Source organism: Vombatus ursinus, unplaced genomic scaffold (genome assembly GCF_900497805.2).
Source record: "Vombatus ursinus unplaced genomic scaffold, bare-nosed wombat genome assembly UNPS02014804.1, whole genome shotgun sequence".
In the NCBI taxonomy this organism is placed as follows: domain Eukaryota; kingdom Metazoa; phylum Chordata; class Mammalia; order Diprotodontia; family Vombatidae; genus Vombatus; species Vombatus ursinus.
The window spans coordinates 13,204,428-13,218,640 of NW_020954582.1; the positions used below are offsets into that span (position 1 = coordinate 13,204,428).

A 14,213-nucleotide genomic window follows, 5' to 3' on the forward strand; every position below is an offset into this window, starting at 1 on the left:
AGAAAGAAAGAAAGAAAGAAAGAGAAAGAAAGAAAGGAAGGAAGGAAGGAAGGAAGGAAGGAAGGAAGGAAGGGAAAAGAAAAGAAAGGAGAAAAGATATTATGTCTGCCAGTTCTTTCTGTACCTGAGAATGGAACTCATCCTTCTCTTCAATTTAGAATCTGTTTCCTCAAAACCAATTACAGGAAGATAACAGAAAGTGTAAGAGCTGCAAGAATCTCCCAAATCCCCAATCACTTGTCATCTGACTAATCTTTGGCTTCCGATTTTCTTGGTATCAATTTTGCATTGACTTATCTGTGTACATGCTCTCCTCTCCTCCAATAGAAAGGAACCTCCTCGAGAGCCAAGGTCTGTTGGATTTTTGTCTTTGTATCCCTAGCACCTGTCTTAGTGCCAGGCACACAACAGTCACCTAATAAATGCTTGATGATTGATGATTTGTCTATACCTATGGATGAAGCTGATTGGGGAAGTAGAAAGACTGTTGGAAGCAGAATCAGGAGACCTGGATTTAATTCTGGGCTCTGATCTTTACTCAGACTGTGAGGCTGGGAAAATCATTTTATATCCGTGTCTTAGTTTCCTTCTCTTTAAAATGGAGAATACAATACTTACTACCTTTCTGATGGGGCTATTGTAAGGAAAGTAATTTGTTTTTTTGTTTTTTTGGCTAGGCAAAGGGGTTAAGTGACTTGCCCAGGGTCGCACAGCCACTAAGTGTCATGTGTCTGAGGCTGGATTTGAACTCAGGTCCTCCTGAATCCAGGGCCGGTGCTCTATCCACTGCACCACGTACCTGCCCCCAGGAAAGTATTTTGTAAACAGGAATACACCATGGCAATGTAAGTTATTATTGATGTTGTGGTGGTGGTTGCTGTTGTTCTAGGCAGTAATAACTAAAGAAATCAGGCTTTGACATTCCGGAAGGAAAAACGTGTAGTGAAATGAAAGCATTCGTGTCTCCTGTGCTGTGTCTTGAAAACTTACCCACCTTCTAATTACTCTTCATAGGACCTCTTGGGAGGTTACCCTCAAAATCATAAAAATACTAGCACAGAAAAATTGGATTTCCCAACCAGGGTCAATGGGTCTGCCTTAAGCTGGAGGATGCTACATTGAGAGAGTTACCTTCTCCCACTCTGGCGGAGGGAGATGGTGAGCCAGAAGCTGCAGATCGTCGGGGTGTTGAGTGGGCTGATCCCGGGCCACTTGGATGGAACACATTCTCCACCCCGGGAGGTCCAGCCTGAGCAGATGCTGTCGTGCCTCCACCCCCAAACAGGTCATTCAGCAAGTCTGAATTGGTGGGGGGAGCCATGGGCTGAGAAGAGAAAGTCTTGCTGGGACTTCCCTCCAGTCCTAGAAGGTCCACATCTTCAGTGGGTGGAGGGGGATGTGCCTCCTGCTGCTTTTTGTTATGTTTCGATGCTCCAGGGGGTTTGTCCCCACTGGCATTACTGTGCTGGCTCGAGAGAGACAGGAGCTCATCATCTGATTGTTCACTCTCCTCGTGTACAAGGGCCGCTCGGTCTTCAGAGGTGGGGTGACTGCTGACCTTGTCGGATTTCTGATCTGAGGAATTCCAAATAACTGGTTAGTTTCTTGGCTGAAGATCTATTTCACACCATCTGAGTTGGAAGAGGCCACAGTGGCCATCTAACACAAGCCATACCTGGACCAGGAAGCAGCCCCTCTCTACCATTACCAACAAGTGACCATTCAATCTCTGCTTGACGATCTCTAGGGAAGGAGAAGGGAAGCAGCCCGCTCCACTTTTGGACAGCTCCAACAGACAGGAAGCTTTTCCTGCCATCTAGCCTAAGTATGTCTTTCTGCAATTTCCACCCTTTGCCCCTGGTTCTATCTACTAAGGCCAAGAATCCCAGATCTAATCGCTCTTCCCAAAGACAGCCTTTGGGGCATTTGAAGACAGCTCTCATATTCCCTTTGAGCCTTCTCTTCTCTGAGACAAACATTCCCAGCTCTTTCAAATGATCCTCTTCCGGTAGGAGCTCCAAGCCCTTCACTTTCCTGGCTATTCTCCTTCAAAAGCTCTTATTGAGTTTTTAACACTCGCTTAAGCATAAATAATTCCAGGAGAAAAGAAGGATCTAGGCACCGAGGGGACTGGATTATGCAGAGAGACCCTATTCATTGTTGAATAGGTTCCTCAAGGGAGGCCTTTGAAAATAAAACCCTAATCATCTTCCCAGCTGACAGAAAGGAGAAACCAGAAAACCTGGAAAGTTTAGAGTGGGGAGAACTCAGAGGAAGCTTGTATTTTGTATTAGTCTGGGAGGGGATTGGGGCTTGCTCTCACATGGAAAGGGCAGGAGAGAAGAATCCTGAGAGGAGACAGACAGGGAACCTTGACAGCATCCAATTATGTCCCAAGTCAACTAACTCCATCCTTTTTTTTCTCACATCAGACACACCCACAAGCCAATGTCAGCAGTCAAAGGAATTTCAGTGACTAAGAGGAGCAAATAATGAGATTGCTCCTCAGTCCCTCCTACATTGATTGGTAACTGTAGTTAAAAAGAGTCACTTTTTAGGAAGGTCATATGCAGGAAAGGTCCCTTCCCCTGAATGCTCCCTAATGAACCTACTCTGGAAGCAAATTCAAAAACACTGAGATGGGTACTTAAGAGTTCAGAAATATTATGAGACAAAAATTAAATTGTGGGACAGTGGAGAGCGCCCTGGTTCTGGAATCAGAAGCCCTAATTTTGAATCTCACCTCTGACGCCTATCACCTGTGGGACCTTGGGCAAGTCACCTTTCTGGCCTCAGTTTCCTCAACTATAAAATGAAGGGGTTGGACTTGATGGTCTCTCTTATCCCCTCCATCTTTAGATCCATAATCCTCTAATTAAAACTCTGGTTCCTTTAATGGAGTAATTTCCCTTCTACATGAGGATTAGCCTGGTTTTGTACCCAGTGGCTAGCGCCCTTCTCCCCCCAAATTAAGTTGTATTTATTTTCCATCTATTTTGAATTGATTTATCTGTGTACATCTTGTTTCACATAATAGAATGAATGGAAGCTCTCTGTAGGCAGGGGCTGATTTGTCTTTGGTACTGCATCTCCAATACCTAGAACAGTGCCTCATACTATAGGTAATTAATAAATGTTTTTGGATGAGTGTTTGAGGTAACTTGGTTTTCTTTTCTTTTTTTTCTTTATTTTTTTTTCTATTTTTTTTTAAGTGACTTGCCTGGGGTCACACAGCTGTTAAGTGTCAAGTGTTTGGTCTGAGGCCAGATTTGAACTCAGGTCCTCCTGACTTCAGGGTCAGTGCTCTATCCATTGTGCAACCTAGCTGCCCCCTTTTCTTTTCTTTTTTTTTTGATAGGATGGGAGGAACTTCTGGGATAAGAATTCACTAGTTAACAAAAACTGCTGGGAATACTGGAAAATAATATGGCAGAAAACAGGCATAGACCAACATCTTACACCTTATACCAAGATAAAGTCAAAATGGATACATGATTTAGATATAAAGACTGATACTTTAAGCAAACTAGAAGAGCAAGGAATAGTTTACCTCTCAGACCTATGGAGAAGGGAAGAATTTATGACCAAACAAGATATAGAGAACATTATGAAATGCAAAATGGATGACTTTGATTACATTAAATTAAAAAGGTTTTCCACAAACAAAGCAATTGCAACCAAGATTAGAAGGGAAGCAGAAAGCTGGGAAACAATTTTTACAGCCAGAGTCTCTGACAAAGGTCTCATTTCTAAAATATATGGAGAACTGAGTTGAATTTATAAGAAGATAAGTCATTCCCCAATTGATAAATCATCAAAGGATATGAATAGGCAGTTTTCAGAGGAAGAAATTAAAACTATCTATAGTCATATGAAAAAATACTCTAAATCACTATTAATTAGAGAAATGCAAACAGAAACAACTCTGAGGTACAACATCACACCTATCAGATTAGTTAACATGACAAAACAGGAAAATGATAAATGTTGGAGAAGATGAAGGAAAATTGGAACACTAACGCATTGTTGCTGGAGTTGTGAACTGATTCAACCATTCTGGAGAACAATTTGGAACTATGTCCAAAGGACTATAAAAACGTGCATACCCTTTGACCCAGCAATACCACTTCTAGGTCTGTATCCCAAAAAAGATCATAAAATGGGAAAAGGACCCATGTGTACACAAATATTTATTGCAGTTCTTTTTGTGGTGGCAAAGAATGGAAATTGAGGGGAAGCCCATTAACTGGGGAATGGCTGAGCAAGTTATGGTATATGAATGTGATAGAATACTATTGTGCTATAAGAAATGATGAGCCGGCAGACTTCAGAAAAACCAGGAAAGACTTGTATGAATTAATGCTGAGCAAAATGAGCAGAACCAGAATATTCTACATAGTAACAGCCTCATTGCATGATGACTGACTTTGATAAACTTAGCTCTTCTCAGCAATGCAAGGATCTGAGAAACTCCAGAAGACTTGTGATAGAAAATGCTATCCACATCCAGAAAAAGAACTGTGGAGTCTGAATGCAGATGGAAGCATACTGTTTGCTCTCCTTTTCTTTTGTTGTTTTGTTTTGTTTCTTCTTTCTCATGGTTCTTCCCATTAATTCTAATTCTTCTATACATCATGACTCATATGAAAATATGCTTAATATGAATGTATAAATAGAGCCTATATCAGATTGCATGCCATCTTGGGGAGGGGGGAAGGAGAGAGAGAGAGGAAGAAAATGTAAAACTCAAAATCTTATGGAAGTGAATGCTGAAAACTAAAAATAAATTAATTATTTAAAAAATAGTATGGGGGGAGACAGAAAATAGATTTCTGTTATTTTTTTTTCATAGACAAGTAGGGGATAATGAATATTACACGTACTTTCAAATGAGGTCACTGAATTATTCATTTTACTTAACTTTTCACTATGTTATAAAAGACCTCTCGAAAAGAGGGAGTAATTTCTAAATACTTATAATATGAAAACAAAACACATCAATAAAACTTCAAAAGAAAAAGGAAAGAAAAGTAATGGATATATGCAAAAGGTTGAATGGAGAAATTTCCAAGCTGACCACTAAATTGGCTGCCCAGCTCTCTACCAGAAGAAGCCCTTTGTTGTTTTTCACTGACCCAGTAGGTAGGACAGACCAGGTGCCCCAGGGAGTGGCAAACCTTTTCAAGGTGAAAAATCCCATTTCATTCCAGAGGGCTCCAGCAAAGTCAAGCTGTCCTTGTGGAGCCACCAAGTCAGAGGAGGAACAGTTGGAAAGTACCTCCCTCCCCTGGCTTCTTTGCAAAGATGGGGGAATATGAGTAGGGAACTTGGCATAGAATGTTAGTCTTTTGGGATGTGTTGCTTAGTTTTGTTGAATTGGTGTCCCAATCCCCACCTTCTTTCTTATTCTTTGTGATAAGGGATTGCACTTTGAAAATGAGGGGTGATATTAAAAACAAACAAACAAAAACCCATCAATACATTTAATTTTTAAAAGACATAATAAAAAATGAAAGTACCTTGCCAGTTAAGAGATGAAAAGAAAGCCCCTTGACCAGCATGCCTTGGGTTATCTTGAGGAACATCGGCAGAGGCTCTCCCTGCAACACAGAAGGTGAGAGGGTTTACCCACACCTGGAAGGCCAGCTCTCCCCCTCCTTATCTAAGGTGGGTGCACTCACTACCTCTGCGAAAGCCCAGCTCAGGGGCTGCTTCTGACCTGAGGCTCGGCTCATTAATTCCCCCAGGTGAGAGAGCTACCCTGAAAACATTGTGTATTTACTCCTTTTCTTTTCTCTGTGCATACTGTTTCCCTCCAGTTGAATGTAAGCTTCTCGAGGGCAGGCACTGTTTCATTTTTGCCTTATATTTCCAGTACCTAGAACCCAGCCTGGCCCACAGTAGGGGTTCTATAAAGGCTTCTTGAATTTAAAGAGCTCTCGCCTCTGGGTAGGGTATGAAGTGACTCGGTGAATCTTACCTGCTGAGGCCAAAGTGTCTTGCTGCTCCTGGTGAGAGGAGAAGAGAATGCTGGGACTAATGTCTTTTGTGGAGAAATTTTCCCACGGAGGAGTTAAGTCTGTCTGTCTGTCATTAGGTTCAATTTCGATCTCCAAAATCACATGGAACAGCTGGGGGTATTTTTCTGGAGAGTCACACGCGTCCAACTCAGGCCTAAACAGAGGGGTTTGGGGCCAGGTTTGATTTTCAGAGGACAACAGAAAAACCACTGAATGAAGCCAAATGCCAATTTTGCTTCCAGAAATCCACAAAGGTGCAGACTGGCCACAGTTAACTCCAAGCTCCTTCCTACCCCGAGATTCTATTACTCCATATAAAGGGGAAAATCCCTTCAAGGAAACCACTTAAGATAGACTCAGAGATAAACGTTAGGAGAAAAAAACTGAAGGTAAAATGAAGACTTTAAAGAGCAGTCATAGGGGAAGGGATTCGCCTCGTGCGCTTGGCCTCAGAATGCAGGCACTGCAGATACAGGATGAGAGGAAAACTTTCTAACCAAAGTGGAATGGCCTGCCTCCAGGAGTGGGGAGTCTCCCCTCATCTGAAGTGTCAAAGCAATTTGAATGGCGGACATCAACCAGAAGGATACCGGGTAAAAAGAAATGAGTTTGGAGTCACCGGGGATGACTTTGAAACCCGGCTCTGACACTTACTGATTATGTGACCTTGGGCAAGTGACTTAAGTTTTCCTGACCTTAGTTTCCTAATCTGTAAAAAGAGAGGGTGGGGCAAGATGACCTCTAAATCTCTTTTAGCTCTATGACCTTACACTCAGTTTACTCATTTGTAAAAAGAGGGCTTGGGGCAGCTAGGTGCTCCAATGAAAACAGCAGTGGACCTGGAGTCAGGAGGATCTGAGTTCAAATCTGGCCTCAGATACTTACTAGCTGAATGACCCTGGGCAATTCACGTAACCCTGTTTGCCTCAGTTTCTTCATCTATAAAATGAGCTGAACAAGGAAATGGAAAACCATTTCAGTATCTTTGCCGAGAAAATCTCAGATGGGGTCATAAAGAGTCGGACATGACTGAAAAACAACTCAATAACAACAAAAAATGGGGAGGTTGGAGCACGTGGCCCCTGAGGCACCTCCCTCTGCTGCCCAATGACATTATTGCCTCATATTTAGCTTGCAGAGTTCATGAGGATGCCTGGCTCTTCATCAGATGACTAGCTTTCTCGCCATGCCACCCCCTTGAATGACAGACAGGGTCTATTTTGACCCATGAAAGAAATAAAGCTAATTCCAATTCCCCAAGAGACAATGGATCTGAGAAAACCAGAGACATGGACGGAGACTAAAGATGATGTTCCCTCAGTAACACTTTAGAGAAACACAGAATCTGAGAGTTGGGAACTGCCAGACCATACCCTCTCTCCAGCTCTGCCTTCCAGCTGTCAGAATCAGGCATCTGCAGCTGTCTCCTCCTGGAGCTGGCCTCAGTGCCTGGGGTTTCCTGTCTCAGTGTATCCAAGCACACCTGCTGTCTTGTCACCCTGGAATATCCCAATGCCAGGCTCGCCCCTCCTCCTTCTCAGGAGTTCACCCGGCACCACCACTTTGGGGAGGGGCTCAGGTCAGCCAGCTTGGATTCTTCTCCTGGTCTTCTTCCTGACTTTCTGCACTTCAAAACCATACTCCCTTCCCAGGGACCTCATTACCCCTCCCTAAACTCTGATTTTACTCTTTCTTTTTATGTTATCTCTCCTCATCAGAACGTAAGTTCCTTGAGGGCACAGACTATTTATTTTATTTATTTTATTTATTTATTTATTTATTTATTTAATTTATTTTATTTATTTATTTATTTTATTTATTTATTTATTTATTTTATTTATTTGTTTTTATTTGTATCCCCAGAACCTAGCACATAGTAAATGCTTAATAAATCCATCTATCCTTCTCTCCTTTCCTCCTCTTTTCCTTTCTTTCCTCCTTCCTTTTCCCCTCTTTTCCTCCTTCCTTCCTTTTATCTCTTCCTTTTTCCCTTTCCTTCTTTCCCTTCTCCCTTCTTTACAACTCCCCTCCTTTCCTTCCTTCCCTCCTTCCTTCCTCCCTTCCCTCCTTTCTTCTTCCCTCCCTCCCTTCCCCCTTCCCCAGATCCCCTCTATAACATACCCAATGAGTTGTCCCCCAGCTTCTGTTTGGAGATCTACATAAGGAGAAATCCATGACCTCTAGAGAGAGCCCATTCTACTTTTCAGACAGTATGAATTGCTATAAAGTTCTTCCTCATATCAAGCCTAAATCTGCCTCTTTGTAACTTCCACATTTGCTTTTGATTCTGCCCTCTAGGGACAAACAGAGTAAATTTAATCCCTCTTGCACATGACAGCCCTTTAAATACTTCAACACAGTTCATGTTCCCCCCTCCCCTCTCCCAGTCTGACTGCCAAGTCTTCCTCATATGCCACAGACTTCCGGGCTCAGGGGTGATGATGTATCACAGTCCCTAAGCATCTCATGTAGGCTTAGCTCTTAGCACTTGGAAGATGGCCCCCAAGGCTGGATTCTTAAGGCCCAAGTCACACTTACTTAGTAAATTTCAACACTGTTGTGCCCAGCGGGACAAATCCTGTGTGGAACTGAATCTGGAATATTTGAGTATTGGTCATCTAATGAGAAAAGAGAAAAGAATGTAAGATGCTTCTGGCAAAAACGTATAAACAAACAAACAAACAAACAAACAAATAGATAAATAAATAAATAACTGAATCCCCAAACCAGAGTGAGAAAGTCAGCTTTCTTAGCTTTCTGTGACAGTGTCTACCCCACGGTCTTCTTGTAACCTCACTGACGTAGTCTTCCAGTTAAAAGACCTGTTTGATCCGTATTCTACTACTGGCTAACGCTGTGATCTTGGCCAAGTCACTGACCTTCTCTGAGGTTTGGTCTCTTCATCTATAAAATGGACCTTGTGATGATGAGTTCCCCCTCCCCTACATTGCAGGGCTATTAATGGTGGGGATCAAACAAAGGGATTATGAAAAAATCAGTCCCCGATAGACATCTCCGTGCAGACCCCGGTCTACAAAGGGAGCTCCTTGTAGAGTGGAGGAGAGTTTTGGAGGGTTCTTTTGGTGAAGTCTCCCATTTGGCACTAATACACCAAGGAACGCAACAACAGTGGAGGAAAAGGAGCTGAGTGTTGTGCCTGGGACACCAAATGAAGAACTGGTGACACAAGATGGGAAACGGCAGAAAGACAGATGGATGAACGTCAAGTCGGGAAGAACCGGGTCAAATGATCAGCTCTGATACTGGTTGAGTATTACTGAGAGACATCCCTCGGTGTCTCTGACCCACGCGTTCCTCATCTTTAAAGGGATATAGTAACACCCGCGGTACCAACCTCTCAGGGTTGTGGTGAGGAGCAAGTGAGATGATGGACAGGAAGCACTTTGCCAATATCAAGTGCTACGTAACTGCCAATCACTACCACTATTATTCTAACAAAGTAGTTCAGAAAAAAGACACAAAGCTCTGTGCACATTCCCACTAGGGAAGAGCTGTACCCAATCCAATGTCCATTAAAGGAAGTTTCCTGGTCCTCCAGGACCACCTTGAGCCACTCTTCTTCTATACTCAACCAACCTCATTTTATCTATCCAGAAAAAGTCCCAGATCTGAAGTCAGAGGACCTAGGTTTTGCTTGGATATTAACTGTTACTAACTGTTCAATCTTTTAATCTAAACTGTCTCAGCCTCAGTTTCCTCATTTATAAAATGAGAGGGTAGATTAGATAATCCCTTAATCTATGACCTTTTTCCCCATCAACTATATTTCTAGAATGGAAGGGGGTGGGGAATGGTCTCTACTGAGCCTTGACAAGCTCACTTATGATATGGGGATTTCTACTTTGCAGGTCTGTGATAAGAAGTGAATGAGATAGTGTCTGTAGCACACTTTGCAAATGATAAAGTTTACACATTAAATAAAGACCAACTGTGATTAGTACAAGTGTTATCAACCCAGGGTTGCTCTTTAGGTTACACTGGACCTGGAGTCAAGAAGACCTAAATCATCCAAATCCTGGCTCTGACACTTCCTAATCATGGGACCCTGGGTAAATCACTCAACCTCTCACAGGCTCAGTTTCCTCACCTCTAAAACGGGGAAGGTAGTAGCACCCACCTCCCCAGGTTGTTTTGAGGATCAAATGAGATAATTTACGTAAAGTACTGTGCAGACCTTCAAGACCTATATAAATGTTAGCTATTATTATCATCAGCATTGGTATAACTGTAGAGTGTTATGTAAATAACTATTCTCTGGCTCCATTAGAAGCATGAAGAGGCTCAGATATGCCCAGTCAGAGATGATCCCTTCCCTTCCTTCTGCCCACGCCCATACTTTAGCCTGCAACCGTCCTCCGATGGTCGATCTCATATGGTAAACCGACACCACCACATCGCCATGAGCTGTTACACCCAATGGAATGACAACCTTGCCTTCCTGGACCCGGAATTCTCTTTAAAGAAAGAAGACAGAGGGAGAGAGGGAGAGAGAAAAAGAGGGAGAGAAGGAGGGAGAGAGAGAGAGAGAGAGAGAAAGAGAGAGAGAGAGAGAGAGAGAGAGAGAGTTAATGGAGTTAATGATACCAACTGCCACACCATTTTAATCCTTACAGGGACACTGAGAGCAGGAACAGGCAAGGGGATCATGGTGGTTCTAACCCAGGGGATGGCTTTGTCCAGCCTCAGCACTAACCTCTGTGCCAGAACAATGTCTGGCCTTCAGCCAGCACCGGCGAGGAACGAGCTAGTGCCACAAAGCAAGGACACCACCACAGACATGAGGATACAGCGTTAGTAACATGCCTCCTCCCTGTCCATCTGGCTTGCCAGATGAGAATGTGGCTCATCCCTGCTCTACAGAACCATTCATTTTCTCAGATATTTATCAGCAACCTCAACAATCTATTTGGCTGCTATTCTACCTTAAGTTGTTTTGTTTTTTTTAAGAACAAAAAAAATTGTGTTTTCTCTCACATTTTTAAAAAATCCAACAGAGTAACCTATTGCAGCAAGCACTGGGCTTTAAGCAGGAAGATCTGAATGGGAATCTCAGCACCACCATCTTGGGGCAACTCGGTGGCACAGTGTATAGAGTGCCCAGCTTGGAGTCAGAAAGACTCAGAAAGAAAGGGGTTAGGAAGACCTGGGCCTCTAACACAGAACCTTTCATGGCCAAGTTGAAGAGCAGGTAGTAATCTACCTGGAAAGGAGGGGTTCCTCACCAGGAGTTCTCTACGTAGATGAGATCCTGGGTCCAATAAAACCAAACAAACCAAACCGAGACAATTCTTACATGCTTTGATTCTATAGTTTAGTAGTAACCTAGAGGACCGAGGTGCATCTTCTACATGGAAATTCTGACTCAACTGGGAGGAGAACCGAGTTAAAAGGGGAAAAGACACCAGAACTCACTTCATTCTTTCATAGTCCAAGGAAGTTGTAAATATTTTGGTTTCTCCAATGAGTATATCGCAAAATGGACGACATCCATTCCTCTGTTTGTTGAAACAAGGGACAGGACTGAGAGTGACTGACTTAACTGTGAGAGGTTTGCAGTGCGGAATGATGGGTTTGTCAGCTATGAGCTCACAAATATATCCTATGTATCTGAAACAGAAGAAAGTTACTCTGTAGGTTTCCATCACACCACAGAAAGCCATTCATTTACTCTTGGTAAGAACCCTAGACTTGGAAAGCAGTATGCTACAAGGAAACCCAGCTCCTTCAAATTCCCTACTACAGCTTCATAATCTTTCAAGGATCTGAGATTAGGTCTCCACCAATGTAGCAGGTGTGTTCTCCAGGTCTCTGGAAATTACCGTGGCCGAAAGACTCATTATCTTGTGGCTAACCTGGTGTAGAGTCTTTCCACATTCAGGTAGGCCAGGGCTTAGGCAAGAGATGTACAGTCTACCAGTGGGCCCTTACTCAAAGCCTTTCCAGCCTGGTAGACTTGGGCTCCACTGGCCTGGCCAAGATCACTTCTACACCAAAATGGCACACTGGAGGAGGAAATACTAAAGAACCTGAGGTAATGAAGACAGCAAACCACTTAACTGCTAACCCTGCTGGATTTCTACCAAAAACTCCTGCTGATCGGTGACCTTGCTGATGAGATATGCCCTCCAAGCAATAGATTAATTATTCAGTAAGTGTTTATTAAGTACTAAGTATTTGGCAGTGACTGTGCTAAGTGGTGAGAATACAAAGAAAAACCAAAAGCCATCCCTGCTCTCCAACGGCTTATATTCTAATGAGGAAGGAAGACCATACATAAGTCAGAATATACATGTTAAACATAGAATAAATGGAAATCACAACCCATGCAACCCTACCGTAAATTTGACATGGGAATTCCCCCAAACATGCTGGAGCCATTAATAGGGCAATGGGTGACGTCCTGTGTGAGAGCTCTACATTGGATTGGGGGACAGAGTTTGGCAGAGAGAAAGAGAATCTAGACAGATAATTAGAGTGAGAAGCCATAAGTGAGTCTTAGCTCTGCCTGTTAATCCTTCAGTCAAGTAGCACTGTGTCTTTTTTTTTTTTAGGCAATTGGGATTAAGTGACTTGCCCAGGGTCACACAGTTAACTAGCGCTTCTTAAGCACTCTCTATGTGCCAGGCACTGTGCTAAGCTGCCACTTAACCTATTTGACCTGATACAAACTTTAATTTCTTTAAACCTCAGTTTCTTCAGCTGTAAACTAGAATGATGATATTTCCATTACCTCCATCACAGAGTTGTTATATGGATCAAACAAGATAATGGGTTAGAGTGCCTCTATAATTTAAAAAGTACCGCTAGGTCCTGATCAGTGTGAATTATGAATAGCAGTTCTGTGTATTTGGAGTCACACTATCTCAAGTTATAATTATATAAAATATGGCAACTGGTTCCAGTTCAATGGAAATATCATTTCAGTGGATTCATTGATCACAATAATTGGGACCTCATTGTATTAGCTAGGCATGTATTTGTGTGTTTATTACCTATTGTATATTTCTACAAGCAAATTTGCTTTATATATTTCTTTTTATGATGTCTTTCCTCATCCTCATATTGGTGTGACAAGAAGAAGTCTATCAAAGACTTTGTTTTTCTACTTGTAGCCAGGCATTTTACTCCATTGGTGTTGAAAGTCTGTTGCCCCAGCTGTAAGTCTGACCAATTAACAAGCATCGTCTCCTACACCATGACTATTTCATTTCAAACTCGTTGTCCACCGTGGATATCCTGAAGGCACCCCCAAGCTCAGCACTTTAATTAAGGCAGGACTATGCCTCTCAAAGTCCAGGCCAGCTCTTTGTGCCTGATTCAAACAAGGCAAGGCACGAGGGCTGGTGGGTTTTAAACAGCACATGAGACAAGTTACCGTATTCTATCCAACCTTGGAACCAGCATACTCTACCTCCTGTGGGATGGCCAAAGTCCGATTCCGGGTCGCTTTACATTTAGCAACTGAACAGCAGGGGCTGGGTCAGAGAAGAGATGACAGAAACAAAACATTGCACTAACCAGAACTGCCGACGCAGCACGTCCATCCTGCCAAACAAAAGGCAAAAGCAGAGTGAGTGAACGGGGCAGCGGCAGCTGGGCCAAATTCCCATCTCACTGAACACCTGGTCTGGGATTTTGTACTGAGAAAGGGAGATTGTGAAACACGGGTTCTGGAAGACAAACCCCCAATGACAGTGTTGCCTGCTGGGTGGAGAGCTGGTCTTGGAGTCTTAAAGGTTAGGATTCAAAACTTTCTTCTGACACTTATCAGCTGTAAGGTTGTGGACAAGTCATTTAATTTCTCTGAGTCTTTGCTTCCTCAGCTTAAAATGGAATGATAATAATGTATATCAGGATCTTTGAAAACTTTTCATTAAATGTCATCACCATCATCATTATTGTTATTGTTATATCATCCTTAAAAGGTGGTCAACCAACCTATGCTTGAATACTTCAGAATGAAAGGGAGCTCACTCTCTACAAGACCAGGCCATTTTTAGGCAGCCCCGATTATGAGTTCTTTAATATCTAACTTAAATTCATTGCTCTTTGTTTTGGCCTCTGGAGCACCACATGGCAACATCTAATTTCTTCTCCTGACCAGGGCAGAGGTCTATCGCCTCCCTCACTCTGGACAGTATTAGAAGAGACTAAACATAAGTGAGCATTTTG

The 14,213-nt window shown here is 42.8% G+C and overlaps 1 protein-coding gene across 1 annotated transcript in view; it reads right to left on the reverse strand.

The window, feature by feature from the left end:
- DNAJC6 (DnaJ heat shock protein family (Hsp40) member C6) overlaps positions 1 to 14,213 on the reverse strand; it is a 67,755-nt gene that overhangs the window by 30,444 nt on the left and 23,098 nt on the right. Inside the window, exons 5-11 of the mRNA XM_027874014.1 lie at positions 13,453 to 13,586; positions 11,454 to 11,648; positions 10,378 to 10,495; positions 8,559 to 8,638; positions 5,981 to 6,174; positions 5,520 to 5,600; positions 1,132 to 1,575 (exon numbers count right to left, since the gene is read on the reverse strand). Coding sequence (XP_027729815.1) covers positions 1,132 to 1,575; positions 5,520 to 5,600; positions 5,981 to 6,174; positions 8,559 to 8,638; positions 10,378 to 10,495; positions 11,454 to 11,648; positions 13,453 to 13,586 — 1,246 coding nt within the window. The remainder of the gene's footprint in view (positions 1 to 1,131; positions 1,576 to 5,519; positions 5,601 to 5,980; positions 6,175 to 8,558; positions 8,639 to 10,377; positions 10,496 to 11,453; positions 11,649 to 13,452; positions 13,587 to 14,213) is intronic.